This window comes from Eutrema salsugineum, unplaced genomic scaffold, assembly GCF_000478725.1.
Source record: "Eutrema salsugineum unplaced genomic scaffold, Eutsalg1_0 scaffold_2, whole genome shotgun sequence".
Classification (NCBI taxonomy): domain Eukaryota; kingdom Viridiplantae; phylum Streptophyta; class Magnoliopsida; order Brassicales; family Brassicaceae; genus Eutrema; species Eutrema salsugineum.
The window spans coordinates 5569865-5586721 of NW_006256829.1; the positions used below are offsets into that span (position 1 = coordinate 5569865).

Consider the following 16857-nt stretch of genomic DNA (forward strand, 5'->3'; position numbering starts at 1 on the left):
ATAAAAGTATTTATTATACAATTTTTCATAAATCTCCCAAGATTTTACATTACATGAAACTATATTAACCAGAGGATTTATTACTTAAAATGTAAATTAAAATAAAACAAGAGGAAAGACAATATTTCATTGATTATCCTCTTGCTTTGAATAAAATAATGAATATTAAAGTGGAAAGATTCTCTAGGTTTCTGCAAAAGGGTAAAATTCAACAATTAACTTTTTCTTTCCATTCACTGCAGTCTGCAATTATAGTCCCTCTCTCTCTCTCTCTCACATCCTTCATCATCTTCTCGTAGAGCCAGCGAGAGAGAGAGAGAGAGAGAGCTGAAATTAGTGAGAGGATTTTCTTCCGGTATTTTCTCTCTCCAAACACTGTTCTACACGTAGTCGGAAAATACAAAGATTTTCCCGACAAAATCTCTAAAAACCTATCTTCCGAATCGATCTTAGTCAGAGAGAGAGAGGCATTCAGTGTTGAAAAGGATTAAACTTTGGAAAGAAGAAGATGAAGAACAAGACCAATTTAGGTCTCTCCGTCTTCTTCTTCTTCTTCTGTCTCGTTGCCGTGAAATCAGATCTAGAAGCTGATCGAAGAGCTCTAATTGCTCTCCGCGACGGCGTCCATGGCCGTCCTCTCCTCTGGAATCTAACCGCACCACCTTGTACTTGGGGAGGAGTTCAATGCAATGCGGGTCGGGTCACAGCACTCCGATTACCCGGTGTGGGTTTATCGGGCCCGTTGCCAATCGCAATCGGAAACCTAACTCAGCTCGAAACCCTATCTTTCCGATTCAACGCCCTCACCGGTCCAATCCCGCCGGATTTCGCTAACCTAACTCTCCTCCGATACTTGTATCTCCAAGGAAACGCCTTCTCCGGCGAGATTCCTTCGTTTCTCTTCACTTTACCTAGCGTGATTCGGATCAACCTTGCCCAGAACAACTTCTCGGGTCGGATCCCGGATAATGTCAATTCTGCGACCCGGTTAGCTACTCTCTACTTGCAGGATAATCAGCTCACCGGTTCGATCCCGGAGATCAAGATTCCGCTTCAGCAATTCAATGTCTCATCGAATCAATTAAACGGGTCGATACCGGATCCGTTGTCGGGTATGCCCAAAACCGCTTTTGAAGGCAACTCGCTCTGTGGGAAGCCGTTGGACGCTTGTTCCGTCACCGTCGCCGGAAACGGCACTAAAACAGTCGGAAAAGGCAACAGCGACAAGTTATCCGCCGGAGCTATTGCCGGAATAGTGATTGCTTGTTTCGTCGTGCTTCTCTTGCTCTTCCTGATCTTGTTCTGTCTCTGCAGAAAGAAGAAGAAAGAGGACAATGTCCAGTCTAGAAACATCGAAGCAGCTCCTGTTCCCACCTCATCAGCCGCCGTGGCCAAGGAATCGGCGGTGGCCAATGCCGCTCACCCGGTGGCTAACGGTGCACCACCGTCATCTGAAAACGGTGCATCAAAGACCCCTGCAGTGAGTAAAGATCTGACATTTTTCGTGAAGTCGTTAGGCGAATTCGATCTCGATGGGTTGCTAAAGGCTTCTGCGGAAGTTCTTGGTAAAGGAACACTGGGATCATCGTACAAGGCGAGTTTTGATCACGGATTAGTGGTGGCTGTGAAACGATTGAGAGATGTGGTGGTGCCTGAGAAAGAGTTTAGAGAGAAAATGCAGGTTCTTGGATCACTTAGCCATGTCAATCTCGTGACATTGATCGCTTATTACTTCAGCCGCGATGAAAAGCTTGTCGTTTTCGAATACATGTCCAGAGGAAGCTTGTCCGCGCTTTTACACGGTACAAAACCTTTTCTTTTCAATTATTTTCTGCAATTTCGATTCTTTTAGTGATCATAGATAGTAAAATCCAATTCTTTTGAATTCACAGGGAACAAAGGAAGTGGTAGGAGTCCATTGAATTGGGAAACAAGAGCCGGTATAGCTCTAGGAGCTGCGAGAGCGATTAGTTACCTTCATTCACGTGACGCGACAACATCTCATGGCAACATTAAATCTTCTAACGTCCTCTTGTCTGAATCCTTTGAGGCTAAGGTCTCTGACTACTGTCTTGCTCCTATGATCAGTCCTACATCTACACCTAACCGCATTGATGGTTACCGTGCTCCTGAAGTAACCGATGCTCGTAGAATTTCCCAAAAGGCTGATGTTTACAGCTTCGGTGTTCTACTTCTTGAATTACTCACAGGTACAAGGAGAGATCTTTAAAACCACATTTCCATTTTACTGATTTCATCGGTCAAAATGTAATTTTTTTTTGTTTTTGTTCTTGCAGGGAAATCTCCAACGCACCAGCAGTTAACCGAAGAAGGAGTAGATTTACCGAGATGGGTTTCATCAATCACTGAACAACAATCACCGTCAGATGTGTTTGATCCAGAGCTAACAAGGTATCAAGCGGACGGTAATGAGAACATGATCAGGCTTTTGAAGATTGGTATAAGTTGTACGGCTCAATATCCAGACAGTCGTCCTTCAATGCCTGAAGTCACGAGGCTCATCGAGGAGGTTTCTCGTTCGTCTGGTTCACCAGGTCCTTTGTCTGATTGATTTTTTTCTTTTTCTTTTTCGGTGGTGGGGTCTAAATTGATCGATTTCAAAATTGTTTGGTCTCAATTTGAATTTCTTTAAATAGTTTGTTCGGTGATTATTGAAGTCAGTTCAGAAATACATTGAAGATTTTTTTTTTTTTCCATAGTTGACGATTTTTATGAATTGTTTAAATATATCAATTGTTGAGTGTTGGACCAAAAAAATATATGTCTCCTTTTCTATCGGCCGCCCACTCTTCTCTCCAACCATACCATACGTTCCCTATTACTTGTGTGGATAAGGCGTATAACTATGCAATAAAACGGCACCAAGAATTGTCAAAGTACTAAAAATACAAAAGTTGACAAAACAAAAAATAAAAAGGTGAGAAAATATGATATAATTGGTAAATTGTTTGGTCCTTTCTTCCAACTCCGACCAATCAGAATAACTTTTTATGAACAAGTCAACGGCAAATAACTTCTGTCTTTCTTCAGTTTCAAGTTTTATTTCAAAGGTGACTAAGACTAAGTATCTACATACATATCACAAACTCCATGAAATAAATATAACTTTAGGTAACGGGTCTATTCAAGTTGCTTAGTTGAATCTCCCAAGCGAGCCCCCACCTTGGCACCTTTCAAATTCAAATTGAATGATTTGGTAAGGCCATTAAAACAAAAGTTTCTTCGTCTTTCCTTTAGCAGTTGAGCCTTTAAAGTAGATTTCGAATCAGTCACTTTAGGAATAAAACAGAAGAAATATATATTGTAGATATACAGGGTTTCAGAACCATTTAAGGACTTAATGTATGAAATTATTAGTTGAGTACATCATTTATATATATATGACCTATAATATACTTATCTTATGTATTGGTTAAGATACAAAGAAAATGTTTGTTAGTTGTTGATATTGGTATAGTTTGGAAGTTTAAGCGAAATTGATGGGCATCCTGATGATGCCACACATCTACATTTAAAATGTTTGGTCGCTCTTGTTAAAATTTATCATTACAGTTACATCAAGTTTATCATAATCAACTAGCCTAACCATATTTGTTAAACATAATGATTACTCTTACTTGTTAGCTACAAATAATGTGTATATGCTTTGCGACTTCGTACGAGGGAAGTATATACGAAAACTATCTTTAAATTCTAATTTAAACTGTAATCGACTACAGACGAAACATTTTGTTGTTAGCCATTCAAACCTATTTAGGTATATTGTCAGGAAAAAAAAGATGTTGGTTTCATTTTCTACATCGTCAATATATAATTGATCTTTGAAATTTATTTAATTAGAATTCTACATTCAAATGTGTTTCAAAGGTCCATTGAAGACGGTGAAACATAATTTTTGTTATCAATAAATCACGAAGGTATTAAGTCATACTAGTATGATAGTATCTATCTAGATGACAAGTCTTCGGAAACTTTTTAGAATAGCTAATTGACCCTGGTACGAGAATGAGATTCATGGCCTATAGTAGACCTAGAGATATCAAAAAAAATCAGCCAAAGCATTATTTTTCCCGAATTGAATCCATCGACATCAAAAACAATTTATAAGTCTACTTGTCTCGTTGTTGTAGCATTTATTGAAAACGTTAATTATGTTGTAGATGCTAAAATGGGAGTAGCTTTAATATTTTTATCTGTGAGAAAATTTAGTATTCGAAATTACAGTTGTGACTACATAAAATAAAATAAAAAAAATCATAAACTCTGGGCGAAGCACACCCACAACTTCTGAAACTTGATTTTCTATTATTCTTTAAGAACCCTCTTCATAATAGAAATATTTTCTTCTGTTGAAATTTCGAGCTAGATTTTTAATTTGTAAAAGTTGGTTTTCTTTTAAACAAAATGTAAATGTTGTATTTTAGAAAACATAAATCAATTAGTATTAAAGTATTACTTGTTGATCAGTTTTTTCAGGTGGCATAAATCATTCTACACGTAGTCATGGACACATCATTTTTTCTTTTGTTCTAACGCATATCCATGTGGGTTCACATGCACATACCTTTGCCCAAGAAAATGCCACATCTCTTATCTTAGGGTTACCCTGTCAAATCCTTATATAAAAAAAATATTTAAGCCTTTACAACTTGTTCATTTTCCTAAAATTTAAACTATAACTTTTGCCAGCTCATTAAAATCATCAAACGACCACTTATTCATTGTATTTTTATAGTACACACTTTGTTTGACACATGGTTGCCCGAATATGATAACAACTTTCTTTTAATTGTATATCAGAATTATTAACAAATTAACAACCATGATAATATTTGAAACAAATATTATGCATACTAATAATACATGGGCCTGTACAAAAAGAAAAGAATAATAATGCATGAGCTGGAAAATAAATTGATTGAGATGCCATCAAATGTTCGATCAGAAAAAACAATACAAATAATAATAAAAAAAATTAGTTCTAAATAAGATGTATATATTAGTATATGTGGATAAAAACAATTACATAGACTCGTGAAGGTTGAAAAAAATATTGTCCTCGTGAGATTTCATAAGAAAAAAATTGTAAGGTTGTTTGAGACCGACAGTGTACACAACATGGCCACCTAATCGAGATAGGATTGGACGCGGTTTCTTTCCAATGTCAATGATTATGCCAACGATAAAAAGTAAGAAGAACATTGTTGGCCAAAAAGGGTAAAACAATATAAATTCGGGGGAAAGAATTGGTTTCTATTTACATGTAACGATATCTACAAAAATATTCCCTAAACTTACCTTATTTGTTCCATTCCAGTTACATCATTCATCTACATAATTATTTTTGAACTTGAAACAATTTGTCGAGTTACTAATTTCCTTGAAATAGTTGTCAGATTTGTTTCTCTCTTCTATATCGCTTTTGTCTTACCAAACGCTGGGCTTTATGACCCAAAATAATCTGGGCTTTATGTATTTGCTTATGCCGGATCCGTTAAAGATTAAAATTGCCAGTTTTGGAATCTTAGATTGCAAATTAGTTTCAGGCCGGTCCAACAATACTTAACTTTATTATGGCCTATAAGTGCTTGGGCCTTATGTTTGATCATTTTACGGATAATAGACCCACATTGGTTTATTGGTTCGGATTTAAATCTTGTTTTTTGTTAACATCTTTAGATTCGTTCGAGTTATGACACAAGATGACGAATTGACGGTCGTATTTTGTTTTTGTTTTCTTTACAAACTAAAACATATAAGATCTTTTGCGATTTTTTTGTTATATACATAAATTTTGTTGCTGTTGTTGTACATATCTTCAAATTAACAAAGATTATTATGGAGATCCCCGGTAAATATCGAAGTTATAAAAATAAACATAATATCCATTTGTTAAATAAATCATCAAACTATAATCATTGATCAATTTTTTGTTGCCCACTATATATAAAAATAAAAATAAAATTAAACGATTAAAACTCTACTAATTGTGCAATTAACTGGGTTAACTACTTTTTGTTTTTTTGTGTGTTATAAAGCTAAGTGGGTTTACTAGTTGTCAATTCTTTTTCTGGAAACACGATTTATTATATTTATTTTTCGCTTATTAATTATTATTATTTTTTTCCAATTTACATTCTTTTGTACTGGAGTTCTGTTATTCTAAATTTTACCAATCCAAATTTCCAGTTTATCTGTTTATGACTAAGATTGTGTATTGGGATCTGGAAACGTACACTATGATGACGTTATGGTACTGTAAGTTTTTGTTGGCACTTGTTCTAAAAAAAGCCCGCCAATCATATTTTAACAAGTAGATTTTAAGTTTACTCATCTTTTTATTTATTTTTATTATATAACAAAAACAATGAAAATTTAAACATTTCCAAAATAATTACACTTAATTTTCTCAATCTATTCTCTATCATCTATGTTATCATATTTTTCTATTTCTTATCATGTTTTTAAAATTGATAGAACCCAAATTTTTGCGTAAAACCATGACTTCATCTCGCAATAGGTCTACAAATTATGACCTTTCCATATGGATTTAAATCATTACAAGGGTGGATAAATCTATAATTAATAGAATATACGAGAAGAAAAGTAGGTCCACAAAGTCACAAACATGGTTTTGAAATCTCTCGCACTATATATAGGTTGTTGTGTAGCTTCTTAAGACTTGGAAATACAACATTATAAGTATATATTAGGTACCCAATTGAGCACATCTCTATATATAAAGTATATATCTATATAATAGAGAGAGAGAGGAGAGAGATATGGGGAGGCAACCATGTTGTGACAAAGTAGGGTTGAAGAAAGGGCCATGGACTGTTGAAGAAGACAAGAAGCTCATCAACTTCATCCTCACCAATGGCCACTGCTGTTGGAGAGCTCTTCCCAAGCTTTCTGGTTTATATTCTCTCTCTTTCTTTCTTTCTTTCAAAAACGACGTCTTTTGGGATAGGCCATGTTCAATTTTTCACTTTTTTATATACTTGTCTTTTACCCTTTCTCTTACCGACACTGTTTTGATATATTTTTGTATTTTTAAAAGTTCACTTCTTTATTTTTAATGTTAAAAAAAAAAATCAGTGCTTAAAACGTCCCTTTTTTTTTTTTTAATTCAAGTTTAGTTTTCGAGTTAAACAGATCCATGTTATTCCTCCTGATTACTGATTCTTTAATGCTATTTTCTCTATTTTTTTCTGATTCATGAGTTAAGGTATGTATTGTTGTGCACCAATAATCAAACAAATTTACTTTTAATTCTTACTTTCCTTTTTGAAAGTATATATATATATATATATCTTTTGAACTGAAAAAAACTCAAAAGCATAGTATTAGATTATTAATCATATTTTGACAAAACAGATTATTAATCATAGTGTTTTGGCCACACAAAAAAAATCTTAGTGTTTGCAACTCGTGGTCCTCACACGTTATTATTTGTTAATAATCAATTTTTTTTCACTGGTTCCTTCCTAATCAGTTATGTTTTATATAAATCAACTTTTGTTGAATCTGATCGTTAATTTCATTACTTTGGTTTATTAACTAAATGCAGGACTATTGAGGTGTGGTAAAAGCTGCAGATTAAGATGGATAAATTATCTAAGACCTGATTTAAAAAGAGGTCTTTTATCAGAATATGAAGAACAAATGGTCATTGATCTTCATGCCCAACTTGGCAATAGGTTTATTCTCTTTCTCCTGAAAATAATGGCTATTATATATGGAAACATTGTTTTTTCTAATTGATAAACATTATTTACTTTGAACTCTGACATTGTTACTAACTCATAATAAAAATATATAGAAAGATTACAGCCATTAGATTTCAATATTATTGTTATTTAGGTGATGGAAAAACACAAAACTCGAACTTTATCTCTTCTTTTGGAATGAAAGAGATTGGCTAATTCACTTCTTTATTTAGTCGTCATTTTTAACCTACATCGTTTAATTAAATCGGTCTGATGAAAATGACTGAACAGTCAAAATATTTAGTCAAACTCTCACTTATAAATTTTTGAATCTTTTTAAATTTTGTAAACAGATGGTCAAAGATTGCCTCTCATCTACCAGGAAGAACTGACAATGAAATAAAGAACCATTGGAACACACACATAAAGAAAAAACTAAGGAAGATGGGTATTGACCCTTTGACCCATAAACCTCTCTCGGAACAAGAAGGTTCAGAACAAGCTCAAGGGAGCAAGAAAAGCTTAGTGCCTCATGATGACAAGAACAGAAAACAAGATCACGAAGATCAACAAACTAAAGACAAACAAGAACAACATCAACTAGAGCAAGTTTTGGACAAGAACAAAATTTCAATATCTATTGATGATGGATTTTGCATTGATGAAGTCCCATTGCTCAATCCACAAGAGATCTTTATGGACGCCTCTTCTGCCCATCATCATAAAAATGATGATAACGCCAATATTAACATTAGTAACTCCACTTCGCCTTCTTCCTCTTCCTCTTCTACCTCGTCGTGTATATCATCATTACCTGGTGATGAATTCTCAAAGTTTCTTGATGAAATGGAGATTATTGACCTCAAGTGGCTCTCATCCAATGATTCATCAGAGGATAACATTAATTACAAAGACGGCAAGTACAACAACAATGCTGATACGATGAACTTGTGGGACATCAATGATTTGAGCAGCTTGGATTTGATTATGAATGATCATGATGATAGTTTCGTTGGAAATGGTAGCGGATGTTCAAGAATGGTTTTTGATCAAGATTCATGGGCATTTGATCTCCTCTAAGTTTTTTCCCTTATTGTTGATTTTTTTTTAAAAAAATAAAAATTTAGTATTGTTTTTGAAGTGGCGGCTTTGGGTTTGGCCGGTGTTGCAATTTAGTGGATGATTAGGTGTAAAATACATGTAACAAAGATTGCAATTCTGAACATACTTTTTTCTCTGTTTTTTTTTGACATATTTTTATGGAAACATATGAAAACACATTAAAGTTTTATCTTCATGCATGTATGCCAATTGCTATATTTCTTATAATATTTCTTATTCTCTTGATCAAGTTTATAATCTTTATATAATTAGTGACAGAACAAATGATTTTCATGATATGATTCTTGAAATCCAACATACACGTTGAATAATTAATCAAAATAGACAAACGCACTTCCAATTGCGTTGCGAAACTAATTCCTCTAGTCGCTATATAGGTTTGCGGTCAATTAATGTCTAGTAATCAAATCGTTTTCAATTCTATTATAACACCATATCTGACATGCAGTATAGTGGTTTGTATTAGTATAATTACTGTGTCAAAAATTAGTTTTTTTTTGCAGTGATTAGCCGATAAATAACCTCCATTATAAAAGAACTTAATTAATTTTAATTTCAAAAGTTTTATCTACTTTTCATCACGTCATTGAGTCATCTATTTAGTATAAACCTTAGTTTTTACGATTCATCGGGATACTTATAATATACCTTAGTCCTTAGTCCCACTATACAAAGAAAAAAATTGTTGGAGATTGCTTGAAAACACGCAATGTTGTTCGATTAAAAGTGGAAAATACTAAATGGTGATACGACGATGGCGTCATGGTGATGATATCCATTGTTATATATGATAGACTTCACCAAAACAACGTCACAATCATGATTGAATGATCTCTTAGGATTTATTAATAAAAACCACCTACAAAATATTCTCAATCTCACGTTCAAACTTCAAAGCACATTTGTGGTGGACCATCGACCTCTCTACACTCATTAGCATTAATACTGTTAATGTATCACCTACCAAATATTCTCAATTTAACTATACTTTTATTTTGGTTACAAAATTCGAAGTTCTTGTTTATGATCATTTCGTAAATTTCAATTGTCTAGTGTTCAAATTGCAAGTACGCAATCAGGCAAACAATTATGTTTCTGAACAGTCATAATATTTACGATGTTGCCAATCTATACCAAACTCAAAAGGAGCAAAAAATGATAATGTTCACGTCAACATTTTATCAGATAAATTTTGTTTCGAAAACGTTTTTTAAGATTGCCCCAACAGCAGTCCAAATGTCCAAATATCCAATGTTATGAGTTACAAAATTGATCGAAATCCTATATAAAAAATGTCATAATTAAGTTCCAACTAAATAGTGGGAAATAATTTTACGTACAAACAATTTTATTTCACATTATAATTGATCGGAAATGGATAAAACTCGAAATTCAATTTGGCCATAACTATTTTCGTATAATTTTCACAAGTAATCGTATCCTTGGTCCGCCCCGATGAATCAAATATGTTTCAAAAAGTACGAAAAATACACCGACCCACGCATGCATCAATCCGCACTACAATTATTATACGTACACTTACACATATTGTTATATGTATATAGTGCTGATGACACATCTGTTTGTTTTTTCCTGTTGTTTTCCGTCGACCATGTATATGTCTCGATGCTGACATATCCCTTAAATAAAATAAAAAGAATACTGTTGAAAAAACTGAAAAAGTTTACATCTATAAGGTAGATGACTTAATTTTTGTATCAGCTTGCTGATCATTCAAAAGATGATCAAACTTTCAAATATCACTAATTTGTTTGCATGGAAAAGATTAATTTTAATGGTCTACTCGATCTGTAAAAGGCTAAAAGTTATACATTTAAGTTAGAAATTGTTTTTTTTGTAAAGTTTTATCATGCTGCATATTATAACTATAATCCTTGTCTTAGTTTTGAATATGAGCGTAAGAAAGTAATAAAGTTTGTCTATTTTTTGGATAATGGAATATTGGACGTTAGAAAAAATAATAAGATGATTGATCATGACGTAACAGATGACACATTACTTTTTGTTATACTTGAGTTTTATGAACATAACAGTACTGTTTTAAGCAACTCTAAATTCTGAATATAAATGTATTTTGAAGTAAAGTAAAATGCAATATCTCGTCTTTTTCTACGTAACAATATATATTTCTTAAACATGTTGTTCTTAATTTAGTAGTGTTTGTTGTAATGTTGTTTTAACTAGTATTTAATATAATTTCCTTATTTAAATGTTAAGATTGTAAGTGGTCTCATCCTTTAATCCAAAGAAGACACATGTCTGTAATCTTATTTATCTAGGACCCCATAAATTGGGGGCAGCGGTGGCTTCATAAGGCTGTGCCCATATGACTGGTCATATCGTGCATTATGTATTTTTGTATGTGTATGAAGTTTAAGACACTGGACCACAAGTGATAGACAAGTGGTAACTACCTTCACCAAACCATTTTGTCAAAAAAAAAAGATCGATCTTTAGTACTTTTGATGATCACAGTATGACACTTCCTTTCATCAAATTTGTTTGGGTGGTCCAATGGCCAAACAGTCCACCATGTAATTAGCTAACGAACCACAACTCGAACTTTCCCTCTACGATTACACGGGTTGTGTAGAGATGGACTTTCCGAGGTAATGGGATTTATAGAAAGATGGCATCTTGCGAATTAATCTCGCTGGCGAAAAGACATTGCACTTGTTCACGTATTTTGGTGGCTTTTTTTATACCAAATCTTGTATATATGTGAGATCCAACGCCAACATTTTGATTATACAAATATAAAAGTCGATCAAAAAGTTAGCCGTGTAAAAGCAAAATCTCTAAAAAAATACGTAAAAATTAGCTCTTAACTGTTGCATTATCCTAGTTATAAAAAATCATGCGTATTAACATTCCTTTTTCAATTTTGGAAAGAAAATGTAGAAGATAAGTGCTTTTTAGCTGAATGAATCACATAACCTCCACGCTATAGTTGTGAATCTCGCAAATTTTTGGTTGGATAGAAAACATAAAGGCGTGCCTTTTTATGCCACATAAAGTGTATAATATATGTTATATTAAGAAATTAAGAACTATAAAATACAGAGAAAGTGGAAAAAAAGAGTGAATGTATAAGAACCTTTTACATAACAAATATGATCATTGCTAAGACATGACTTGTCACAGAGAAGAGCAAAAGGGTGATAGTGGAACTGTGAATGATGGTTTAAAGAGACGAGAAAGGAATTGAAGATAAAGGAATTATTAATTATCACAGAATTTTAAATCATAAATAGTTAGGTGGATAATTTTTTTAAAATAAATTATAGAAAAATAGAATTTGGTAACGACAACAATGATTATAATACTGTTGAAGTTGGTGAATGAGTATAGTTTCGTTCTCTTACTTGTGACACATTGGCCATCACACCTTTATATATAAAAAAAACTTGACAAACTTTTGTTTTTTTTTGTTGAACTTTTCATCCCTTTGGCAAAGGTACCCATAATATATGATATAAAATTATTCGGCTTTCATCTCGCATGTATACACAAGTTTTGTAGTAATCTAGTCATTCTTTTTTCTTTAATAGTAATTCAAGTGTTTATGCATTATGACAATATACTTTATGATTTTTATTAAAATGAATACACCCATTTGTGATGCATCGTCATTTATGTGCTAAGAGATTTCATAAACAGAATTTTATTAAACAGTATTGTTACTATTGTATAAATCTTGTAAGATGGTTGACAAAAAGTCGTATGTGTAAAATGTAAATGGAATCAAGTCTCAAAAAGTGATCAAGTCTTCACTGTTTTATACGCCAGAGAAAAATCTTCTATATATACGCTAACGTCCATATGATTTTATTTTTGCCTGATATCAATAGGCCCACGATTATACGGCCTTCGGCTTCTCCTTGGCACTAGAAAACTTTAGTGCGCCAAATGGAGGCCGTGCTGATAAATGAAAGCATCCTTCTCTCAAAATTGATGGGATTAAAACTCAAAGTGTAATGTTTTTTACCTGTTCTAATATAGTATTACTGTAAGTTTTTAATATCATTATGATGTGGAATTCCTGACATTATTAGAGATGATAGCTCTTGGTTCCAATCTCGAATCAAATTTAAATCGGCAATACATAATATCACAGTTTATAATTTTATTTTATCTTGAAGTACCATCTAAATTCCAAAATAGTTTTGACTCGGTCGAAGGAGGATAAAATTTGTTAAGAGTTTTCTTTGGATTGGCTTTGCCAAAATGGGTTTGTTCAGAACAAAACCCTTTCGCAACATCACCAACGTGATGTAAAATGACATGAATTTTTTTCTGTCTGACAATAAGTGAAATAACATAGAAAAACAACAACCGGAAGAGAGTAAACAATATATATATATTTTTTGATAATACTTACTGATTCCAACAAATTTGGTTGATCAAATAAAACAAACAATCTAAGGCTTCATATCAACAGTTGAAAACTCTAAAAACACTAATTGCCACCAGAGAGATTCACAGTATCAGCAAGGCTCAAGCTTAACATCTCCCATGTCAAGTCCATCATCAACATCACAATAATGAGCAATGCAAGTTGAGACAATGGTTCCACTGTTATAGCCATCAACAAGAAGCTTAGAAATCTTAGATCTCCATTCCGATGTCTCTTTATGGCTCTTCCTGTCGTGGTAGACCCTGTCGCAGTAGTTTAGCATTGTCCCTAGTCCCGTGTTCGCAACCCAACCGTACTTCATCAGTACTTCCGCTTCGCCTTCCGTCATATCTTCTCCTACCTTTTTAGTTAAACCACCCAAGTAACAGACTAATAAGCCCTAGTTAACACCATATCGGATTCATATTGAACAGTGAGAGAGAGAGAGAGAGAAAGAGAAGATTTTACCAGTAATGGCTTGTTTTCAATCAGCTGATATCGGCCACAGCTCGCGAGTTTCATGGCCAAGACTAATCTTTTTATCTGCCACCCGATTGATGCAGTGTTGCTGAGCTCAAAGAAGTATGTTGCGTAGCCATATTCAGGCCGTTCCATTACTATCCTGTATGTAGCAAGTAATAATGATCAATGAAACTTTTAGTTGAGCCGCAATATCAAAGGAGAGAGAATGAATGAGAGTTAGTTTACCGGTTATGTCTCTCGAAAACGAATATGAAAGACTGGAGATCACGGCACCAGCCCCATTCAACAGGCCATTTGCGGAACTGCAAATACCGCGCCTTGAAAACAAAAAGGAAACAAGTTAGCAAGAAACGGAAAAATCTTTAAGAAAATAAAACGAGAAGACCAGTTTTTACCTGTTCAATGAGGGAGAATAGACAGGTCAGGCAATAGCTAGTTCTTGAAGCTTTTGAGAAGCTTAAGTTAAGAAGTTTCGGGCCCGTCGCGCGTTTAAAGAAAAGCTGATACAGTTTTCGAAAATAGATTCAATCTTTTGATGCGAGTTAATAAGCAACGTTTGTAAAAATAAATAACTGATTCATTTACCTGCGAGATCACATCTTCGAGCTCCGAGAAGCTCTCTTCGAGAAGAGAATCATCTGAGGAATCACCTCCACCTGCATTCTCCCCATAAAGCCTAAGTTCATCTACTGATACCCCTTGTTGAATAAGTACCTGGAAACACCAGATTCAAGCACACGAGCTTCAAGAAATCTTAATTTGCACAAGCTACTTAAAAATTCAATTTTGAGAAGAAAACTATGATACCTGCAAAAGACCAGGAGCATCTTCCTCCAGAGCTGTCTCAATTGAGTCCCTGTAATGATTATTTCATACCATAAGATCACAAAATAACAGAGATGATGATATCACCAAAGGATACAACTGAAAAACTCACGTGGCGGTTCTCTTTCGCTTCCAAGGACGCAATATCCTCAAAGGTTTAACGTACTCATCAGATGTACAGAAGCTAAAACCTGAGTTAGGTGAATGAGGGTCTTCATGATGACCTGAACCTTGAAAAGATCGAAGCTTTAATCGATCAATTAATTTCATGTGGTCTATCTCATCTTCATCCAATTCACTAGCGGTCTCTGCTTCGTTTTTCACAAACACAGAAGGATTCGGAGCAGATGTACAACGATTCAAGCGAGAGCTCAAACTCGCGCAATCTAGCTCATTTTCATCATGACCTTCATCATGGGTTTCCACCTTTCTTTCGATCTCTACTTGCTCTGAGGTAACATGATTGCGTTCGTCATTGTTCTCCATGACGCAATCTTCTAAAGGCTCGACCTTTAGATTCAACTGTATTTCACTCACATCCAAAGGAAGAGGATATGTTTTGACTGTTTTTACACTGTTTCTCGGCTTTTCTGCTGCAGCTGCATCACTCTCTTGAATTCCGGAATTTGAAGCTATAGTAACCTTTTTATAGAGGAAAGAATCAATTTTCTCTAGAAAACCACTGAATCGGACCGCAGAAGATGAAGCTATCCCATTTTTGCATGAAACCTCTGCTTTTATTTTATCAAGATCGGTTTCATCGCAATCTTTCGTATCATCCTGCACTTCCAACGCAAATAACTAGTTAGCCCTATCAGATGCCACAAACAAAAAATTACAAAATCCGGAGGAACTTGTCACTGTGTTACCTCTTCATTCGATTCTGGCAACCTTACCACCATCTTGCAACTACAATTATGAAACCATTAGACACTAAATGAACCCGAGCAAGTGAAAAGATGCAGAAAACTATTCGCGAAGCTTGTGACATTAAAAATAAAGCACCTTTCTAAAAGCATTTTGCGCCTCTCTTTCAGTGTGAGATGTTCAAGAGCATCACTCCCTGCGCCTTCTTCGATTTGTTCCACTCTGTTGAAATTCTCATCGGCATTACCACCACATACGAAAATGTTGTTCTGTGGTCTTAGGTTTCCAGATTCATTTAGACCTTGACTGCAACCAATGCTTGTAGATTCTGGAGCACCACAATTTGACACTACACCCTGGAAACTCCATTATCAGTTCTGTAAACTTAATAGCAACAACGGTGAAATTGACTGTAACAGGAGACTTATTTACCAGCTCACTGTTGCAATCCTCTTCCCTTTTCACGATACAATCAACATTGGGTCTATAAAACAGGAGAAACAAAAGAAAACATATGTGAAAGCAGAAACTACAAGTTTTCAAAAACGATAAGTGGATTGGGAAAAATAAAAACGTAAACCATAGACAGTACTTACGCAGACACAATACTTTGAGAGACTCTTTCACTTGATAGCAACAAACTCCGCCGTGCCGTCAAGGGGATGTGGTCTAACTCAGGAAATGTGATTTCGGACTCTGCCGGAGAGATATTGATAGGTTCGTGGCACATATTATACATTCGGATCAGAGTGATACAGAGTACATGGAGAATGAAGAAATTGGGTTAATACAACAAAAAAGTTTTTTTTTTTCTGATTGGGTTAAGACAACAATAGCTTCGTGATACGGAGATAGAGACGAAAGGTAATAAGATAGAAGGGTTTTGTTGAAAACGTAAGGATAGTGAAGAAATGAATATCCTTGGGACATTAAAACAGAGGAGAATCTCAGATTGTCGAGCCCTGGAAACGAACAAGAAGGAATTTTCTGTTACTTATATGAACAATTAAAAAAACATGGGTTTCTATCCAAATTGAAAAGCAACAGAGCAAACGGATAGCTTACCTCCGCAAATTCGATTAATCACTGAAGAGAGACGCTCTTACTGAGTCGACAGAAACAGAACCAAGTGAGAAGTTTTTTTTTTCTTTCATCGACAGAAACAGAACCAAGTGGGAGAAGAAAGAGAAAGGTGCTTCAGTTTTCGATGAGAATTTAATTTGGGCTAATGGTGGGCCCATAAAGATAAGCTAAAGGCCCATAAATACATTCTAAACCTAAGCTATAAATAAAGATTTTGTCCTTGATTTCGCCGCCATGACTGATTCTTATGCACTTCCGTTATAATAGTATAGATTTTTGCGAAATCTTAGGTTAAGGAAATAGCATTTAAGGGAACAGATTCGTGATTCT

At 34.5% G+C, this 16857-nt stretch overlaps 3 protein-coding genes across 4 annotated transcripts; 2 read left to right on the plus strand and 1 right to left on the minus strand.

Moving 5' to 3' along the window:
• The first annotated feature begins 250 nt into the window (after nt 1-250).
• Nucleotides 251-2748, plus strand: LOC18016902 (probable inactive receptor kinase At5g16590). Its single transcript, XM_006400134.2, has 3 exons — nt 251-1802; nt 1893-2210; nt 2298-2748. Exons 1-3 carry the CDS (start codon nt 509-511, stop codon nt 2570-2572), a joined length of 1887 nt encoding a protein of 628 aa, XP_006400197.1. The 5' UTR covers nt 251-508; the 3' UTR covers nt 2573-2748.
• A 3957-nt stretch (nt 2749-6705) lies between these two features.
• Nucleotides 6706-8948, plus strand: LOC18016903 (transcription factor MYB20). The gene is made up of 3 exons (XM_006400135.2): nt 6706-6936; nt 7592-7721; nt 8084-8948. The coding sequence occupies exons 1-3, from the start codon at nt 6804-6806 to the stop codon at nt 8808-8810; spliced, it is 990 nt and encodes a 329-aa protein (XP_006400198.1). The 5' UTR covers nt 6706-6803; the 3' UTR covers nt 8811-8948.
• Nucleotides 8949-13215: 4267 nt separating this feature from the next.
• On the minus strand, nt 13216-16611 carry LOC18016904. Of its 2 annotated transcripts, none has more exons than XM_024156887.1 (12): nt 16510-16611; nt 16041-16406; nt 15877-15928; nt 15583-15793; nt 15447-15486; nt 14690-15357; nt 14560-14608; nt 14338-14466; nt 14148-14252; nt 13978-14069; nt 13738-13891; nt 13216-13630 (listed from the first exon to the last, which is right to left on the minus strand). In XM_024156887.1, exons 4-12 carry the CDS (start codon nt 15594-15596, stop codon nt 13361-13363), a joined length of 1521 nt encoding a protein of 506 aa, XP_024012655.1. In that variant the 5' UTR covers nt 15597-15793; nt 15877-15928; nt 16041-16406; nt 16510-16611; the 3' UTR covers nt 13216-13360. The 2 variants fall into 2 exon arrangements, with proteins under 2 accessions (XP_024012655.1, XP_006400199.1); XM_006400136.2 differs by having other exon boundaries at nt 15583-15800.
• Nucleotides 16612-16857: the final 246 nt, after the last annotated feature.

What these genes read in the sequence shown, in the direction of transcription:
- LOC18016904 (XM_006400136.2), bottom strand. Translation starts at nt 16,183, where the DNA reads ATGTATAATATGTGCCACGAACCTATCAATATCTCTCCGGCAGAGTCC. An exon ending in AGGATTGCAACAGTGAGCTG is followed by an intron (nt 15,801 to 15,876) that starts GTAAATAAGTCT and finishes TGGAGTTTCCAG; the next exon opens with GGTGTAGTGTCAAATTGTGG. An exon ending in CGCAAAATGCTTTTAGAAAG is followed by an intron (nt 15,487 to 15,582) that starts GTGCTTTATTTT and finishes TCATAATTGTAG; the next exon opens with TTGCAAGATGGTGGTAAGGT.
- LOC18016903 (XM_006400135.2), top strand. Translation starts at nt 6,804, where the DNA reads ATGGGGAGGCAACCATGTTGTGACAAAGTAGGGTTGAAGAAAGGGCCA. An exon ending in AGCTCTTCCCAAGCTTTCTG is followed by an intron (nt 6,937 to 7,591) that starts GTTTATATTCTC and finishes AACTAAATGCAG; the next exon opens with GACTATTGAGGTGTGGTAAA. An exon ending in CATGCCCAACTTGGCAATAG is followed by an intron (nt 7,722 to 8,083) that starts GTTTATTCTCTT and finishes TTTTGTAAACAG; the next exon opens with ATGGTCAAAGATTGCCTCTC.
- LOC18016902 (XM_006400134.2), top strand. Translation starts at nt 509, where the DNA reads ATGAAGAACAAGACCAATTTAGGTCTCTCCGTCTTCTTCTTCTTCTTC. An exon ending in CTTGTCCGCGCTTTTACACG is followed by an intron (nt 1,803 to 1,892) that starts GTACAAAACCTT and finishes TTGAATTCACAG; the next exon opens with GGAACAAAGGAAGTGGTAGG. An exon ending in ACTTCTTGAATTACTCACAG is followed by an intron (nt 2,211 to 2,297) that starts GTACAAGGAGAG and finishes TTGTTCTTGCAG; the next exon opens with GGAAATCTCCAACGCACCAG.